Source organism: Nerophis ophidion, linkage group LG09 (genome assembly GCF_033978795.1).
Source record: "Nerophis ophidion isolate RoL-2023_Sa linkage group LG09, RoL_Noph_v1.0, whole genome shotgun sequence".
Taxonomy (NCBI): Eukaryota; Metazoa; Chordata; class Actinopteri; order Syngnathiformes; family Syngnathidae; genus Nerophis; species Nerophis ophidion.
In genome coordinates, this window is record NC_084619.1 from 11,829,307 (window position 1) to 11,848,468 (window position 19,162).

At 42.4% G+C, this 19,162-nt stretch overlaps 1 protein-coding gene across 1 annotated transcript in view; it reads left to right on the forward strand.

Annotated features, from left to right (window-relative positions):
* Positions 1-18,473, forward strand: part of npy4r (neuropeptide Y receptor Y4) — a 31,818-nt gene extending 13,345 nt beyond the window's left edge. The window contains exon 3 of the mRNA XM_061910301.1: positions 14,364-18,473. Within this exon, the coding sequence (XP_061766285.1) occupies positions 14,437-15,705 (1,269 nt within the window). The 5' untranslated portion in view covers positions 14,364-14,436 and the 3' untranslated portion in view covers positions 15,706-18,473. The remainder of the gene's footprint in view (positions 1-14,363) is intronic.
* The last annotated feature ends 689 nt before the right edge of the window (positions 18,474-19,162 follow it).

Genomic DNA, 19,162 nt, shown 5'->3' on the forward strand with positions numbered 1-19,162 from the left:
TGCATATAACCAACCATCGATTTCTACCGCTTGTCCCTATATATATTTTATATATAATACATATTATACCCATCCATCCATCCATTTTATACAGCTTGTCCCTATATATATCATATATATTACTTATATTATTTATATGCAAAAATGACACTTTTTGTATATATGTATGTATTGTGTATACAGTATGTATTTATATACAGTATGTATGTGTGTATATATGTATTTATTTGTATTTTATTTCACTTTATTTAATGTAATTTTTTAATTCCATATAACACATATTATTTAATGCAAGACAATCATATTAAAAATACATCCATCCATTTTATTTTTATGTTAATGTCATCTCTGTAGTTGTATGCTGTCCTTTTTGGATTTCAATTGATATTATTTCAAAATAATTGTATTTTATTTCACTTTCATATGCTCATTGTCTTTTTATTTTCCATTATTGTTAAAGTGCTGGCGATTATGTGTCTAAATGCATGACTATAGTCAGAAATAGCTGGAGTTAGCCTTCCCCGAATGTGTGATATTGTCCTTGGTGTGAAAACAGTTCTAGTTTAGTCATCAGAGAACTAATAAGAGACGCGACGGTGCCAGTGTAGGCTTGAATTCATTTTTTTTTTTAAATATTGATTTTCAAAAAATATACTTACTCTACACAACACAATTGTTCTTGGGAGATACAACCAGTGGGTGTGGATGGCAAATTATCAACCTCCACAATTCCTCCATATTCATCTTCATTTAATTTTCTGTCACCGGGGCTAATTTATCAGTGTTTAATGGCTGCTCTTAACAAGAAAGGGAGAATATGGTGGACATGGTGGTGCCAGGTCACATTGACTGTTCCGTACAGCCTGGATGTGTTTGCAACACTCACATCATTAGAACAGAGAGGGTCCAAGGTTGTGGAATAATGGGAGGATTTTTCTTTCAGAACTTCTGCTCTATTACAGTATGGCTGGTTTTTTTTTTTTTGTAGGTTTTTTTTCCCCCCCCGACATGCAGCTACATCAGTGCTCTGCCACCCAGCCTGCAGCTCGCTTGACGCACTGACAGCCTGCATTAGTAATGATGCACAGTGAAGTGACTGATAGCCAAATGCATGCGGCTTTAATGGAAAATGACAGGCTCATTTTGTCCGCCGCGCTGTTTTTTTCTGTCACATGCTGGCAAAGGTTCCAGGCGAGAGAGAGCGAGAGAGGGGCGTAATCCATTTTTAGGATTTGGACAATGTCATGCCCCTTTTTGTTTTGACACATCGTACATCAACTTACTTTGAAAACAGAAGTCTCTAATTTAATCGTCTGCATGCTTTTTATCTTCGGCCTGCAGGACCTAGGTGTCAAAGTCAAGGCCCGCGGGCCGGATCTGGAATAATTATCTATGGCCCCAGGGAAGGGTGGAATGCCATCTCCGGGTTGGGGAGGAGACCCTGCCCCAAGTGGAGGAGTTCTCTGCTTTTTGCAGATGATGTGGTCCTGATGGCTTCATCTGACCGGGATCTTCAGCTCTCACTGGATCAGTTTGCAGCCGAGTGTGAAGCGACCGGAATGAGAATCAGCACCTCCAAGTCCGAGTCCATGGTTCTCGCCCGGAAAAGGGTGGAGTGCCATCTCCGGGTTGGGGAGGAGACCCTGCCCCAAGTGGAGGAGTTCAAGTACCTAGGAGTCTTGTTCACGAGTGAGGGAAGAGTGGATCGTGAGGTCGACAGGCGGATCGGTGCGGCGTCTTCAGTAATGCGGACGTTGTACCGATCCGTTGTGGTGAAGAAGGAGCTGAGCCGGAAGGCAAAGCTCTCAATTTACCGGTCGATCTACGTTCCCATTCTCACCTATGGTCATGAGCTTTGGGTCATGACCGAAAGGATAAGATCACGGGTACAAGCGGCCGAAATGAGTTTCCTCCGCCGTGTGGCGGGGCTCTCCCTTGGAGATAGGGTGAGAAGCTCTGCCATCCGGGAGGAACTCAAAGTAAAGCTGCTGCTCCTCCACATCGAGAGGAGCCAGATGAGGTGGTTCGGGCATCTGGTCAGGATGCCACCCGAACGCCTCCCTATGGAGGTGTTTAGGGCACGTCCAACCGGTAGGAGGCCACGGGGAAGACCCAGGACACGTTGAGAAGACTATATCTCCCAGCTGGCCTGGGAACGCCTCGGGATCCCCCGGGAAGAGCTAGACGAAGTGGCTGGGGAGAGGGAAGTCTGGGTTTCCCTGCTTAGACTGTTGCCCCCGCGACCCGACCTCGGATAAGCGGAAAATGATGGATGGATGGATGGATGGCCCCAGGGATGATATTTGATTAGTATTAGAACCGGCCCGCAGGCCACAGCCGCCTGCTGCTGTTTTGCAAACACCAATACTCCATTCCTCACAATACAACAATAGCCTCCCGAGTGAGCCTTGGCTTTATTACTCATCAGCATTCAGGGCAGATGATAATTTTCAGCAATCCCCCTTCCCAATAATGGCTAAACGTAAGGTGGACGGTTTCATTGATTGATTGATTGAGACTTTTTTTAGTAGATTGCACAGTACAGTACATATTCCATACAAAATTGGGGCTTCACGGTGGCAGAGGGGTTAGTGCGTCTGTCTCACAAAACGAAGGTCCTGCAGTCCTGGGTTCAAATCCAGGCTCGGGATCTTTCTGTGTGGAGTTTGCATGTCCTCCCCGTGAATGCGTGGGTTCCCTCCGGGTACTCCAGCTTCCTCCCACTTCCAAAGACATGCACCTGGGGATAGGTTGATTGGCAACACTAAATTGGCCCTAGTGTGTGAATGTTGTCTGTCTATCTGTGTTGGCCCTGCGATGAGGTGGCGACTTGTCCAGGGTGTACCCCGCCTTCCGCCCGATTGTAGCTGAGATAGGCGCCAGCGCCCCCCGCAACCCCAAAAGGGAATAAGCGGTAGAAAATGGATGGATGGATGTCCACTAAATCTTTATGTCTTGCCTCTGGTGGAGGCGGTCGCAATTTTCTCCGCTCCCTCCTTCCCTGCATGCATCTCTGTGTCTTGTCTTTGTCTGAACTTTCCCAAAGCCTCTTTCTTTGCGTTGTCCTCTAATCTAAACATCAAATATGAATATGATCAGCTTGACTCTCGACGCACTTGACTCAGTCTTTTCGACAAGGAAAAGAGGTCCGGGGGAGCCTGGCTGCCCTGATGGAACCATTGCTGCAGGGTATGTTAGAGACTCCTGGGATAAATGGAGGATTATGTGCCTCTCAGCTCTTTCCATCGAGGACGTCGAAGACATTTACCTATTTGGGGCTGTGATTGCGGGGCACTTGCTGATTGAGCCGGGCATTGATCTGGTGTATCGACAAATTCGGAAGAACGGTGGCAGCCACTCAAGGAGCTCAACGGCTGTTCAATGCAATGGAAGGATTGGGTCGGGCTGTGGGAACAAAGACTGGGGAGATTTCTGAGTTGAATCGCAAAATGGATCTCATCTTGGAAAAGCTTGCGGAGAAGGAACAATTAAAGTGGAATCCAGCATGGACAAACAGAGAAGATAAGTCACTATTTTGTCTTCTCGAAGAAAAGCAAGTTCTTAATCTACGATTTGACTCCCTCAAATGGCCTTGACACAATCAGGAACAGGCTGTTTTGAAGAAACTCTCCCGAGGACTCCTCAAAGATGGACGCTTTTGACCTTCCTTTTTGTCAACAACACCTGTGGTCGAACTTTGAGATCGGCCTCAGTCCATGTAAAAACATTTCATCATCTCTCCCGAGTTAATTGGGTATATATGTACACACGACCCCCACCCTCGAATCAACGCCTTCACCACCGCTCAATTCCTCTGGGGCTGTGGATGGCTGAGCAGCGCTATGTAGCGGCAAGTTGCAAGTTGGTGTGATATACGTACCGTGTTTAATGTGTGCCATGCTATGTGAGTTTTTTTTTCCCTTGGACTCAGTCTGGACCCCTCCTGAGGATCTAGCCTTAGACTGATATTTTTTTACTCCCCTCCCCTTTCCCAATGTCACCCTTTTCTCACCTTTTTAAGGAGCGCCGTAAGTGGCTGATCCGTTGGCGGGCTCGTCTTGTCCCCCCCTGTAACGTATGTCTGCTTTTAGCAGGACTGTGGCGAAAATGAAATTTCGTTTTACTTGTGCAATGACAATAAAGATCTATCCTATCTATCCTAAATGGAAACACCCGAATAAGTTTTTCAACTTGTTTAAGTCGGGGTCCACTTTAATCAATTCAAGCTAGGTGGGAGGCAGAGTACATGTTCCCGGAGGTAAAAGGCAAACCTGTGTGTCTCCTGTGTGGAGAAAGTGTGGCTGTAGTGAAAGAATATGATCTAAGAAGGCACTGTGAAACGTTTAAAGTCGGGACCCAGGGTGGACCACTCATCTGTGCTTCAGTTGGGGACGTCTCTGCGCTGCTGACCTGTGTCCGCTAAAGATGATCTTCTGCTGGCCCCACTATGGACTGGACTCTCACTATTATGTTAGATCCACTATGAACTGGACTCTCATTAATTTGTTAGATCCACTATGGACTGGACTCTCACTATTATGTTAGAACCACTATGGAATGGACTCTCATTATTGTTAGATCCACTATGGACTGGACTCTCACTATTATGTTAGATCCACTATGGACTGGACTCTCACTATTATGTTAGATCCACTATGGACTGGACTCTCATCAATTTCTTAGATCCACTATGGACTGGACTCTCACTATTATGTTAGATCCACTATGAACTGGACTCTCATTAATTTGTTAGATCCACTATGAACTGGACTCTCATTAATTTGTTAGATCCACTATGGACTGGACTCTCACTATTATGTTAGATCCACTATGGACTGGACTTTCACTATTATGTTAGATCCACTATGGACTGGACTCTCACTATTATGTTAGATCCACTATGGACTGGACTCTCACTATTATGTTAGATCCACTATGGACTGGACTCTCACTATTATGTTAGATCCACTATGGACTGGACTCTCATCAATTTCTTAGATCCACTATGGACTGGACTCTCACTATTATGTTAGATCCACTATAGACTGGACTCTCATTAATTTGTTAGATCCACTATGGACTGGACTCTCACTATTATGTTAATACCACTATGGAATGGACTCTCATTATTGTTGGATCCACTATGGACTGGACTTTCACTATTATGTTAGATCCACTATGGACTGGACTCTCACTATTATGTTAGATCCACTATGAACTGGACTCTCATTAATTTGTTAGATCCACTATGGACTGGACTCTCACCATTATGTAAGAACCACTATGGAATGGACTCTCATTATTGTTAGATCCACTATGGACTGGACTCTCACTATTAAGTGAGATTCACTATGGACTGGACTCTCACTATTATGTGAGATCCACTATGGACTGGACTCTCATCAATTTCTTAGATCCACTATGGACTGGACTCTCACTATTATGTTAGATCCACTATAGACTGGACTTTCATTAATTTGTTAGATCCACTATGGACTGGACTCTCACTATTATGTTAGATCCACTATGGAGTGGACTTTCACTATTATGTTAGATCCACTATGGACTGGACTCTCACTATTATGTTAGATCCACTATGAACTGGACTCTCATTAATTTGTTAGATCCACTATGGACTGGACTCTCACCATTATGTAAGAACCACTATGGAATGGACTCTCATTATTGTTAGATCCACTATGGACTGGACTCTCACTATTATGTGAGATTCACTATGGACTGGACTCTCACTATTATGTGAGATCCACTATGGACTGGACTCTCACAATTATGTGAGATTCACTATGGACTGGACTCGCACTATTAGGTTAGATCCACTATAGACTTGACTCTCATTATTTTTAGATCCACTGTTGACTGGACTCTCACTATTATGTTAGATCCACTATGGACTGGACTTTCACTATTATGTTAGATCCACTATGGACTGGACTCTCACTATTATGTTAGATCCACTATGAACTGGACTCTCATTAATTTGTTAGATCCACTATGGACTGGACTCTCACCATTATGTAAGAACCACTATGGAATGGACTCTCATTATTGTTAGATCCACTATGGACTGGACTCTCACTATTATGTCAGATTCACTATGGACTGGACTCTCACTATTATGTTAGAACCACTATGGACTGGACTCTCCCTATTATGTTGGATCCACTATGGACTGGACTCGCACTATTAGGTTAGATCCACTATGGACTTGACTCTCATTATTTTTAGATCCACTGTTGACTGGACTCTCGCTATTATGTTTGATCCACTATGGACTGGACTCTCACTATTATGTTGGATCCACTATGGACTGAACTCTCAATAATATGTTAGATCCACTATGGACTGGAGTCTCACTATTATTTTAGATCCACTATGGACTGGAGTCTCACTATTATGTTAGATCCACTATGGACTGGACTCTCACTATTATGTTAGATCCACTATGGACTGGACTCTCACTATTATGTTGGATCCACTATGAACTGGACTCTCATTAATTTGTTGGATCCACTATGGACTGGACTCTCACCATTATGTAAGAACCACTATGGAATGGACTCTCATTATTGTTAGATCCACTATGGACTGGACTCTCACTATTATGTGAGATTCACTATGGACTGGACTCTCACTATTATGTGAGATCCACTATGGACTGGACTCGCACTATTAGGTTAGATCCACTATGGAATTGACTCTCATTATTTTTAGATCCACTGTTGACTGGACTCTCACTAGTATGTTAGATCCACTATGGACTGGACTTTCACTATTATGTTAGATCCACTATGGACTGGACTCTCACGATTATGTTAGATCCACTATTAACTGGACTCTCATTAATTTGTTAGATCCACTATGGACTGGACTCTCACCATTATGTAAGAACCACTATGGAATGGACTCTCATTATTGTTGGATCCACTATGGACTGGACTCTCACTATTATGTCAGATTCACTATGGACTGGACTCTCACTATTATGTTAGATCCACTATGGACTTGACTCTCATTATTTTTAGATCCACTGTTGACTGGACTCTCACTAGTATGTTAGATCCACTATGGACTGGACTTTCACTATTATGTTGGATCCACTATGGACTGGACTCTCACGATTATGTTAGATCCACTATTAACTGGACTCTCATTAATTTGTTAGATCCACTATGGACTGGACTCTCACCATTATGTAAGAACCACTATGGAATGGACTCTCATTATTGTTAGATCCACTATGGACTGGACTCTCACTATTATGTCAGATTCACTATGGACTGGACTCTCACTATTATGTTAGAACCACTATGGACTGGACTCTCCCTATTATGTTGGATCCACTTTGGACTGGACTCGCACTATTAGGTTAGATCCACTATGGACTTGACTCTCATTATTTTTAGATCCACTGTTGACTGGACTCTCACTATTATGTTTGATCCACTATGGACTGGACTCTCACTATTATGTTAGATCCACTATGGACTGAACTCTCAATAATATGTTAGATCCACTATGGACTGGAGTCTCACTATTATTTTAGATCCACTATGGACTGGAGTCTCACTATTATGTTAGATCCACTATGGACTGGACTCTCACTATTATGTTAGATCCACTATGGACTGGACTCTCACTATTATGTTAGATCCACTATGGACTGGACTCTCATTAATTTGTTAGATCCACTATGGACTGGACTCTCACTATTATGTTAGAACCACTATGGAATGGACTCTCATTATTGTTAGATCCACTATGGACTGGACTCTCACTATTATGTTAGATCCACTATGGACTGGACTCTCACTATTATGTCAGAACCACTATGGAATGGACTCTCATTATTGTTAGATCCACCATGGACTGGACTCTCACTATTATGTTAGATCCACTATGGACTGGACTCTCACTATTATGTTAGAACCACTATGGAATGGACTCTCATTATTGTTAGATCCACTATGGACTGGACTCTCACTATTATGTTAATACCACTATGGAATGGACTCTAATTATTGTTGGATCCACTATGGACTGGACTCTCACTAGTATGTTGGATCAACTGTGGACTGGACTTTCACTATTATGTTAGATCCACTATGGACTGGACTTTCACTATTATGTTAGATCCACTATGGACTGGACTCTCACTATTATGTTAGATCCACTATGGACTGGACTCTCAGTATTATGTTAGATCCGCTATGGACTGGACTCTCATTATTTTTAGATCCTCTGTGGACTGGACTCTCACTATTATGTTAGATCCACTATGGAATGGACTCTCATTATTGTGAGATCCACTATGGACTGGACTCTCACTATTATGTTAGATCCACTATGGACCGGACTCTCACAATTATGTTAGATCCACTATGGACTGGACTTTCACTATAATTTTAGATCCATTATGGACTGGACTCTCACTATCATGTTAGATTCACTATGGACTGGACTCTCACTATTATGTTAGATCCACTATGGACTGGACTCTCACTATTATGTCAGATCCACTATGGACTGCACTCTCACTATTATGTTAGATCCACTATGGACTGGACTCTCACTATTATTATAACCATCATTTGGGCATAATGAGAAAGTGCTTGTTGCAGTGTTGTTGTTGTTGTGGCTCAAGGCTAGGCTAACGCTGCGGTTCCAACGATGTTATTATTTTTGCTGAGCGTCAGACTCTGTGTGCTTCTGTTAGAACCCTACATAACTTACAAGAGAGTTCCGTGCACAATTTCCTCCCTTTAGCAGCAGTGTTAACCTGCATGCACATAGCATCGCAACAAGGCTCCAATAGCTGCTTCTTTTTTAGGTCCAGTTATTGCCGTGTAATTCAGCAATTTTTCTTATTGATAATTAAAAATTAAAATTCAATCTAAATTCAGAAAAGTAACAATCGCGAATCGGATGTGGGAAAAAAAATTTTCAGCACCCCTCTTAGAAGACATTGCTCCTCTCATCCAAGCAGGCTCGATTAGTTCATTCTCACAGACACAGATGGTGTCTTTATAATATAATATAAAATGTCTAAATATTATTAATTTTTTTCAAGGATCCAATTATTTTACAAATCCTCACTGACTATATTTGGTCAAGCAATCTAAGAATTCTATATAATAAAATAAAAAAATAACCCAACACAATTTAAGACACGTGCCACACAATGTGTTGTAAGTATTATGTTTATATGTATTGCATGTGTGTGTGTGTGTGCTTTAAATCCCAGGTTGTACTGTTTTTACATGTTTATCATGTTCGGCAAACTTCCCTCTTCTACAGTATGGAATAGAACACTTTATTTATTGCTGATTATCGGTCCTGCTAGACACCGAACTCTATTTAATAATACAATTCTAACATTTGACAACCAAACAATTAAACAAGGCGACACGGTAAAGAATCTGGGTATTATCTTCGACCCAACTCTCTCCTTTGAGGCACACATTAAAAGCGTTACTAAAACGGCTTTTTTTTCATTTCCGTAATATCGCTAAAATTCGCTCCATTCTGTCCACTAAAGACGCTGAGATCATTATCCATGCGTTTGTTACGTCTCGCCTCGACTACTGTAACGTATTATTTCCGGGTCTCCCCATGTCTAGCATTAAAAGATTACAGTTGGTACAAAATGCGGCTGCTAGACTTTTGACAAGAACAAGAAAGTTTGATCACATTACGCCTGTACTGGCTCACCTGCACTGGCTTCCTGTGCACTTAAGATGTGACTTTAAGGTTTTACTACTTACGTATAAAATACTACACGGTCTAGCTCCATCCTATCTTGCCGATTGTATTGTACCATATGACCCGGCAAGAAATCTGCGTTCAAAGGACTCCGGCTTATTAGTGATTCCCAAAGCCCAAAAAAAGTCTGCGGGCTATAGAGCGTTTTCATTTCGGGCTCCAGTACTCTGGAATGCCCTCCCGGTAACAGTTCGAGATGCCACCTCAGTAGAAGCATTTAAGTCTCACCTTAAAACTCATTTGTATACTCTAGCCTTTAAATAGACTCCCTTTTTAGACCAGTTGATCTGCCGTTTCTTTTCTTTTTCTTCTATGTCCCACTCTCCCTTGTGGAGGGGGTCCGGTCCGATCCGGTGGCCATGTACTGCTTGCCTGTGTATCGGCTGGGGACATCTCTGCGCTGCTGATCCGCCTCCGCTTGGGATGGTTTCCTGCTGGCTCCGCTGTGAACGGGACTCTCGCTGCTGTGTTGGATCCGCTTTGGACTGGACTCTCGCGACTGTGTTGGATCCATTGTGGATTGAACTTTCACAGTATCATGTTAGACCCGCTCGACATCTATTGCTTTCCTCCTCTCCAAGGTTCTCATAGTCATCATTGTCACCGACGTCCCACTGGGTCATTATTGTCACCGATGTCCCACTGGGTGTGAGTTTTCCTTGCCCTTATGTGGGCCTACCGAGGATGTCGTAGTGGTTTGTGCAGCCCTTTGAGACACGAGTGATTTAGGGCTATATAAGTAAACATTGATTGATTGATATTGTCATCAAACATGAGAACATGTTGAAATGACAGATTTGGTATTGAAATCATATGCAAACCTTAATCATAAAGATAGCGTGGTTGTAGCAAAAACAATCAACAGCTGTGTAAACCTTATGAATATGTGCTCACACTCCCACTCTCACAGTATGAGGACAGCACATTGAGGTTGAGTAAACAATAAGAAAGATAGAGTTTTCGTCTTGAAGTTTTACCTACAAGTTACTGTAACTTTACTGTAACTACTCTGATTACGTTAAAAGCATAATTGTTTGAATGCCAAAGCATTCACGCAAATTATCTATTTATTGTTAGTCTGCCCCAAAACTTTGGCGCGCTCCACATTCCACAGTTCCAATCGGAACCGTTCAAGTAATCCCAGATTATTTATATAGAATTATAGCTCGGTTGGTAGGGGCCATGCCAGCAATTTGAGGGTTCCAGGTTCGATTCCCTCTTACGCCATCCTAGTCACTGCATGCCGTTGTGTCCTTGGGCAAGACACTTTACCCAGCTGCTCCCAGTGCCACTCACACTGGTTTAAATGTAACTTAGATATTGGGTTTCACTATGTAAAAGCGCTTTCGGTCACTTCAATCAATCAATCAATGTTTATTTATATAGCCCCCAAATCACAAATGTCTCAAATCACAAATCATTACGACTACAACATCCTCGGTAGAACCCACAAAAGGGCAAGGAAAACTCACACCCAGTGGGCAGGGAGAATTCACATCCAGTGGGACGCCAGTGACAATGCTGACTATGAGAAACCTTGGAGAGGACCTCAAATGTGGGCAACCCCCCCCCCCTCTAGGGGACCGAAAGCAATGGATGTCGAGCGGGTCTAACATGATACTGTGAAAGTTCAATCCATAGTGGCTCCAACACAGTCGCGAGAGTTCAGTTCAAAGCGGATCCAAGACAGCAGCGAGAGTCCCGTCCACAGGAGACCATCTCAGGCGGAGGCGGGTCAGCAGCGTAGAGATGTCCCCAATCGATACAGGCGAGCGGTCCATCCTGGGTCCCGACGAGCGGTCCATCCTGGGTCTCGACTCTGGACAGCCAGTACTTCATCCATGGTTATTGGACTGGACCCCCTCCACAAGGGAAAGCGCTATATAAATATAAATTCACTTCACAATTCTTTGTTTTCCCATTTTGTCCATTGAAAATGAATGGGACATTTTTCAAACTCGTACAATTCCCACATTTCTCAACCGATTCGAGCCGTTCCACCATCCACACACTCCACTCACCTTGGACAACCAAACTACCATTTTTAAGTTCAATAAAGCTGTAGGAGATAGGCACCAGCGCCCCCCGCCACCCCAAAGGGAATAAGCGGTAGTAAAAAGAAGGATGGATGGATGGAATTCCCAGGATTCCCGTTTTTCCAAAGCCCTATTTTCTCCTCTTTCCGGAAAGTTTTCACAGTCCACATTTTTCATATGTTTATGACCATTCCTCTATCAAAATATTCTTCCTAATTGGGACAACATAAGTTTACTTTTTTTCCGTACAAATTTCCGGTTTTCCCTAAATTCCATGAATTCCGACACACCAATTAAAATTCAAACTGTTACTATGTCAACATTTTTTTTAAAATAAATAAAAAGGGTAAGAAAAATTCCAACACAAGTCAATTATCATCAATTAAGACAACTGTGGTATTATCCATATTTTCAAAAATTCACGGTTTTCCCAAAATTCCATGAATTGCTGAAGAAACAAGTCCATATCAGAAAACCGACAAATGTAGCTGAACTGCACCAATTTTGTGAAGAGGAGTGGTCAAAAACTCAACCAGAAGCTTGCCAGAAGCTTGTGGATGGCAACCAAAAGCGCCTTATTGCAGTAAAACTTGCCAAGGGACATGTAACCAAATATTAACATTGCTGTATTTATACTTTTGGTCACATTTTCAGTAGAGCAATAATAAATTCATAAAAGAACAAAACTTCATGAATGTTTTTTGTGACCAAGTATGTGCTCCAATCACTCTATCACAAAAAAAAAACAGTTGTAGAAATTATTGGAAACTCAAGACAGCCATGACATTATGTTCTTTTCAAACTTTTTTACATACACTGGAAATATGCATTTATATATATATATATACATAGATATATATATATATATATCTATATATATATATATATATATGTATTCATATGTATATATATTTATATATGTACGGTATGTGTGTATACAGTATATTGCCGAAAGTAATTGGCCACCTGCCTTGACCCACATATAAACTTGAAGGGCCATTCCATTCCTAACCCATAGGATTCAATATGATGTCAGTCTGGAATTAAGGGGCCAAGCCCAACTCCTGAAAACCAACCCCATACCATATTTGTTCCTCCTCCAAATTTCACACACAACGCAGTCCAAAATGAATCGTTCTCCTGGCAACCTCCAAACCCAGACTCGTCCATCAGATTGCCAGATGGAAACGCATGATTCATCACTCCAGAGGATGTGTGTCCACTGCTCTAGAGTCCAGTGGCGACGTGCTTTACACCCCTGCATCTGACGCTTTGCATTGGACTTGGGGATGCATGGCTTAGATGCAGCTGCTCGGCCATGGAAACCCATTCCATGAAGCTCTCTGCGTACTGTACGTGGGCTACATGGAAGGTCACATGAAGTTTGGAGCTCTGTAGCAACAGACTGTGCAGAAAGTCATTGCACTATGAGCTTCAGCATCCGCTGACCCCTCTCTGTCAGTTTACGTGGCCTACCTCTTGGTGGCTGAGTTGCTGTTGTTCCCAAACTCTTCCATTTTCTTTTAATAAAGCCGACAGTTGACTTTAGAATATTTAGGATTGAAGAAATTTAACGACTGGTTTTGTTGCAAAGGTGGCCTCTTATGACAGTTCCAAGCTGGAAATCACTGAGCTCCTGAGAGCGGCCCATTCCTTCACAAATGTTTGTAGAAACAGTCGCCATGCCTAAGTGCTTGATTTTATACACCTGTGGCTGGGCCAAGTAATCAGGACACCTGATTCTGAGCATTTGGATGGGTGGCCAAATACTTTTGCCAATATAGTGTATATGTGTATATATTTTTACATATATGTATATATATATGTATATATATATTTACAGTATATGTGTTTATATGTGTATAATTATATATGTATATTTTTATATATATATATGTACTGTATGTGTGTATATGTATAAATATATGTGTATATATATATATATATATATATATATATATATATACATGTATTTGAGTGTATACATGTATATGTATAAATATATATAGTATATATATATATATATAAATATATATATATATATAAATATATATATATATGTATGTATATATGTATGTATATATATATATATATATGTATATATGTATGTATATATGTATACATATGTGTATATATATGTGTATATATACACATATGTGTATATATGTATATATATACATATATGTGTATATATGTATATATATACATATATGTGTATATATATATATATGTGTGTATATATACATATATGTGTATATATATTAAATAACAGCAACAGATAACAGACTTTTAAAGGTAACTTAAATAAACACACAATTTTAATACAATAACATTGTATTCATTCACACAATTCCAAAGCACGCTCCAAAATTGAAGCAATTATTTTATGGGCAAACATCTCCGTCGAGTCATATATGTCTTGTATTTTTTTTTTTTAGAAAAGAGCTGTCACATATAAAAATGATATGTGTTTATTTTCAGCCTTTGACCTGTTAGTGTGCAAGTGACAAATGATGTCTTGTCCCTTTTCATATGTGTCCCTGTCAGATGCTGATATCCCACTAAAGACTGAAATGGATGGTTTCATCCCGGGGGCCGCTGACCCTTAAGTTTTAGTGAGATGTCCTTCAGTGGCAACGCGATCCAGCCCTCCCCGTCCTCGACGTCCCCTCTTCCGCCCGTCAACCGGACGACGCCTTCGGAGGAGGGACGCTCTTTGCAAGAGTGGGCGTCCAACGAGACTTTTCTCTCAGATCTATCTGTCCTCGGGCAGGACGAGCACTGCCCCACGTCCCCCATCCTCACGGCGTTCCTGGTGGCGTGGTACAGCGTTACGATGGTGCTCGGCCTGGTGGGCAACGTGGGCCTTATGTGCATAATTACACGCCGCCGAGAGAAAGCCAATGTCACAAGTATTTTCATTTGCAATCTGTCATTCTCTGACATTCTGGTGTGTGTCTTCTGCCTCCCTTTCACACTCATTTACACACTGATGGACCACTGGGTGTTTGGGTCACTGCTTTGCCGCCTGGTGCCATTCATTCAGTGCGTGTCTGTGACCGTCTCAATATTGTCTCTAGTTTTTATCGCTCTGGAGAGACACCAACTCATCATTAACCCCGCGGGCTGGAAACCCAGCATTCCTCAAGCCTACACAGCTGTGGTTATCATCTGGATACTGGCGGGCTTCACCTCCTCGCCTTTCTTGGCCTTTCAGCTGCTCACAAACGAGCCCTACACCAACATGATGCTAACCGAGCCGGCGTTCTATCGAGACACCCCGCCCGGTAACTCATCCGTGCTTCAAAATACCCAATACTTTCACAACCTTTACGCGTCCCTGCACATGGAGGCATGTCTGGAGCGCTGGCCGTCCCAACACGACAGGCTGACCTACACCACATGGCTGCTCTTGTTCCAATACTGCGGCCCTCTAATTCTCGTCCTGCTTTGTTACGTCCGAGTCTTCGTGCGCCTGCGTCACCGCAAAGACATGCTGGACCGCGCCAGGACGCCGGAGGGCCACCGCATGGCCCACAGCCGCCGAATCAACATCATGCTGGTGGCCCTGATAACGGCGTTCGCCCTGTGCTGGCTGCCGCTCACCATTTTCAACGCGGTGTCCGACTGGAACCAGGACGCGCTTCCCGTCTGCCACCATAACCTGCTCTTCTCCCTCTGTCACCTCCTGGCAATGTCCTCCACCTGCATCAACCCCATCATCTACGGCTTCCTCAACTCCAACTTCAGGCAGGAAGTCAAAGAGGTGCTCCAGTACTGCAGCTGTCGCCCCCTAGAGGAGGAGAGCGAGCGGCTCCCCATGTCCACCGTGCACATGGAGATGTCTCGCACCTCAGCGCCGCTCGCCTGCAGGAGTAACTCTGTTTAACAGAAGCTAATATCACAGCTAACAACTCATTTTCCGCCTTCAATGGACATTCGAGCATTTTCATAATGACTTATAACGAAAACATGTTTTTTTTCTGCATAGTGCTATTTAAAGGCCTACTGAAATGAGATTTTCTTATTTAAACGGGGATAGCAGGTCCATTCTATGTGTCATACTTGATCATTTCGCGATATTGCCATATTTTTGCTAAAAGGATTTAGTAAAGAACATCCACGATAAAGTTTGCAACTTTCGGTGCTGATAAAAAAGCCTTGCCTGTACCGGAAGTCGCAGACGATGACGTCACATGTTTGATGGCTCCTCACATATTCACATTGTTTTTAATGGGAGCTTCCAACAAAAAGTGCTATTCGGACCGAGAAAACGACAATTTCCCCATTAATTTGAGCGAGGATAAAAGATTTGTGTTTGAGTATATAAATAGCGAGGAGGAAAAAAAAAAATAAAAAATTTCCAAAATATAAACGCGATTGCATTGCGATTTTTTTAGACACATTTACTAGGTTAATTCTGGGAAATCCCTTATCAATCATCAATCAATCAATGTTTACTTATATAGCCCTAAATCACTAGTGTCTCAAAGGGCTGCACAGACCACAACACAAACCACTACGACATCCTCAGTAGAGCCCACATAAGGGCAAGGAAAACTCACACCCAGTGGGACGTCGGTGACAATGATGACTATGAGAACCTTGGAGAGGAGGAAAGCAATGGATGTCGAGTGGGTCTAACATGATACTGTGAAAGTTCAATCCATAATGGATCCAGTCCAGTCCAAAGCGGATCCAACACAGCAGCGATCTTTCTATTCTATTGTGTTGCTAGTGTTTTAGTGAGTTTAAAATTACCTGATAGTCGGAAAGGTGTCTCCACGGGTGTCTTGACGCGCAGTGTCTCAGGGGAGTCGACGGCAGCTATGGACGGCACAAGCTCAGCTTTTTTCTGGTAAGAACTGATTTTTTAACCACAATTTTCTCACCGGAACCTGCTGGTTGACATGTGGTCGGGATCCACGTTCTCTTGACCGCGCTCTGATCCATAGGAAAGTTTCACCTCCAGGAATTTTAAACAAGGAATCACCGTGTGTTTGTGTGGCTAAAGGCTAAAGCTTCCCAACTCCGTCTTTCTACTTTGACTTCTCCATTATTAATTGAACAAATTGCAAAAGATTCAGCAACACAGATGTCCAAAATACTGTGTAATCATGCCGTTAAAGCAGACGACTTTTAGCTGTGTGCGTGCGCAGCGCTCATACTTCCTAAAAACCTGTGACGTCTTGCGTACACGTCATCATTACACGGCGTTTCGAAGACGAAACTCCCGGGAAATTTAAAATTGTAATTTAGTAAACTAAACCGGTTGTATTGGCATGTGTTGCAATGTTAATATTTCATCATTGATATATAAACTATCAGACTGCGTGGTGGGTAGTAGTGGGTTTCAGTAGGCCTTTAACAGTGTTGCTTTAGTTGGCTTGCATAAATACCTTTAATTTAAAAAAAAATACAATGCCATGGCTTGAATAGTGAGCGGTTTGAAACCTGTAAAAAAAAAAAAAGGAACATTTATGAATCATTTAAGCTATTTTTTTTAAGAATGCTGCTTGTTAGGATTTTCGGTAAAAGGTTCACCCACAGGCATGTACGCTTTAATGTTGGTATTTGGTGCAAAAGTGTGTGATCAAAAATGACGGCGGAAAAATGGTTTGTGAAGTTCTCTGGTATGTTTAGTTACTTTTGCATTGATTGCATCTGTGCTGTGAAAATTGGTGTTTTGACACTAAAGAAAAGCTGTTTTGTGGCATTGTCATGAACATTTTTTTTTTAATTATGAATGATGCTTGCACAAGAAGGGTTTAAGAAGACGAATAAATAGCCTATCATTTACTTGACTGCTCCACATTTTATATACATAGGCACTTCTAGGCAGCCCTATTGGCAGGAAGTTAGTGCAGTAGTCACAAACAAACACATTCATTTATCGCTAGACATCACCGCAATAAATTAATTCGAGCAAAGTAGGAACCATTCATTTTGAATCTATTATAAACAGCATAAAAAAAAACTGTTTATGACCTTCTAAATATGTTTATCAACACTATAAGAGCAATGAAGACATTAAATAGCACCCTTTAGTCACTAATTCAATATAGTAATGCTGCCTGAAACTGAGCCAATAAGCCAATCAGCAGGCACAATACTGAACAGTGCCCTCTGGTCGATCTCCAATACTACTGTGGTTTTGATATTTATAGTTTATTTAGTCATCTTATTGCTCGAGCATGCTTAGTTTAGGACCAAAGTAGTGTAGAATATGCCTTAAAAATAATTTAAAAGAAAATCTGTGAAGCCGTAAAATATTTTGTGCCTGATGTGGCAAAGTATGACGATTTAGTTTGTCCATGTCAACCAAAAAATACTCTGAAACATGGTTAAACACTGGTTGATTGTTAGATTTAGGGTAACTGTTTAAGTTCCATCCATCCATCCATCATCCTCCGCTTATCCGAGGTCAGGTCGCGGGGGAAGCAGCCTAAGCAGAGAAGCCCCGACTTCCCTCTCCCCAGCCACTTCGTCTAGCTCTTCCCTGGGGGATCCCGAGGCGTTCCCAGGCCAGCCGGGAGACATAGTCTTCCCAACGTGTCCTGGGTCTTCCCCGTGGCCTCCTACCGGTTGGACGTGCCCTAAACACCTCCCTAGGGAGGCGTTCGGGTGGCATCCTGACCAGATGCCCGAGCCACTTCATCTGGCTCCTCTCGATGTGGAGGAGAAGCGGCTTTACTTTGAGTTCCTCCCGGATGGCAGAGCTTCTCACCCTATCTCTAAGGGAGAGCCCCGCCACCCGGCGGAGGAAACTCATTTCGGCCGCTTGTACCCGTGATCTTATCCTTTCGGTCATGACCCAAAGCTCATGACCATAGGTGAGGACGGGAACGTAGATCGACCGGTAAATTGAGAGCTTTGCCTTCCGGCTCAGCTCCTTCTTCGCCACAACGGATCGATACAACGTCCGCATTACTGAAGACACCGCACCGATCCACCTGTCGATCTCACGATCCACTCTTCCCTCACTCGTGAACAAGACTCCTAGGTACTTGAACTCCTCCACTTGAGGCAGGGTCTCCTCTGTTTAAGTTGATGGGGGTTATTTGTATTCGACTGGGATATATCCCTGTTAATTTGCTGGGTTAAAAGTATACTGTCGCGACGGTAGGAGTGGTGTTCCTGGGATTAAAGGCCTCACCTTTTCTCCTCCAAACATATTACTGGGTGTTGTGGCCAAACAGCTCAATTTTTGTTTCATCTGACATCACATGGACAAAGATAAGACATTCTGGAGGAAAGTTCTGTGGTCAGATAAAAAAAAAATTGAGCTGTTTGATCACAATACCCAGTAATATGTTTGAAGGAGAAAAGGTGAGGCCTTTAATCCC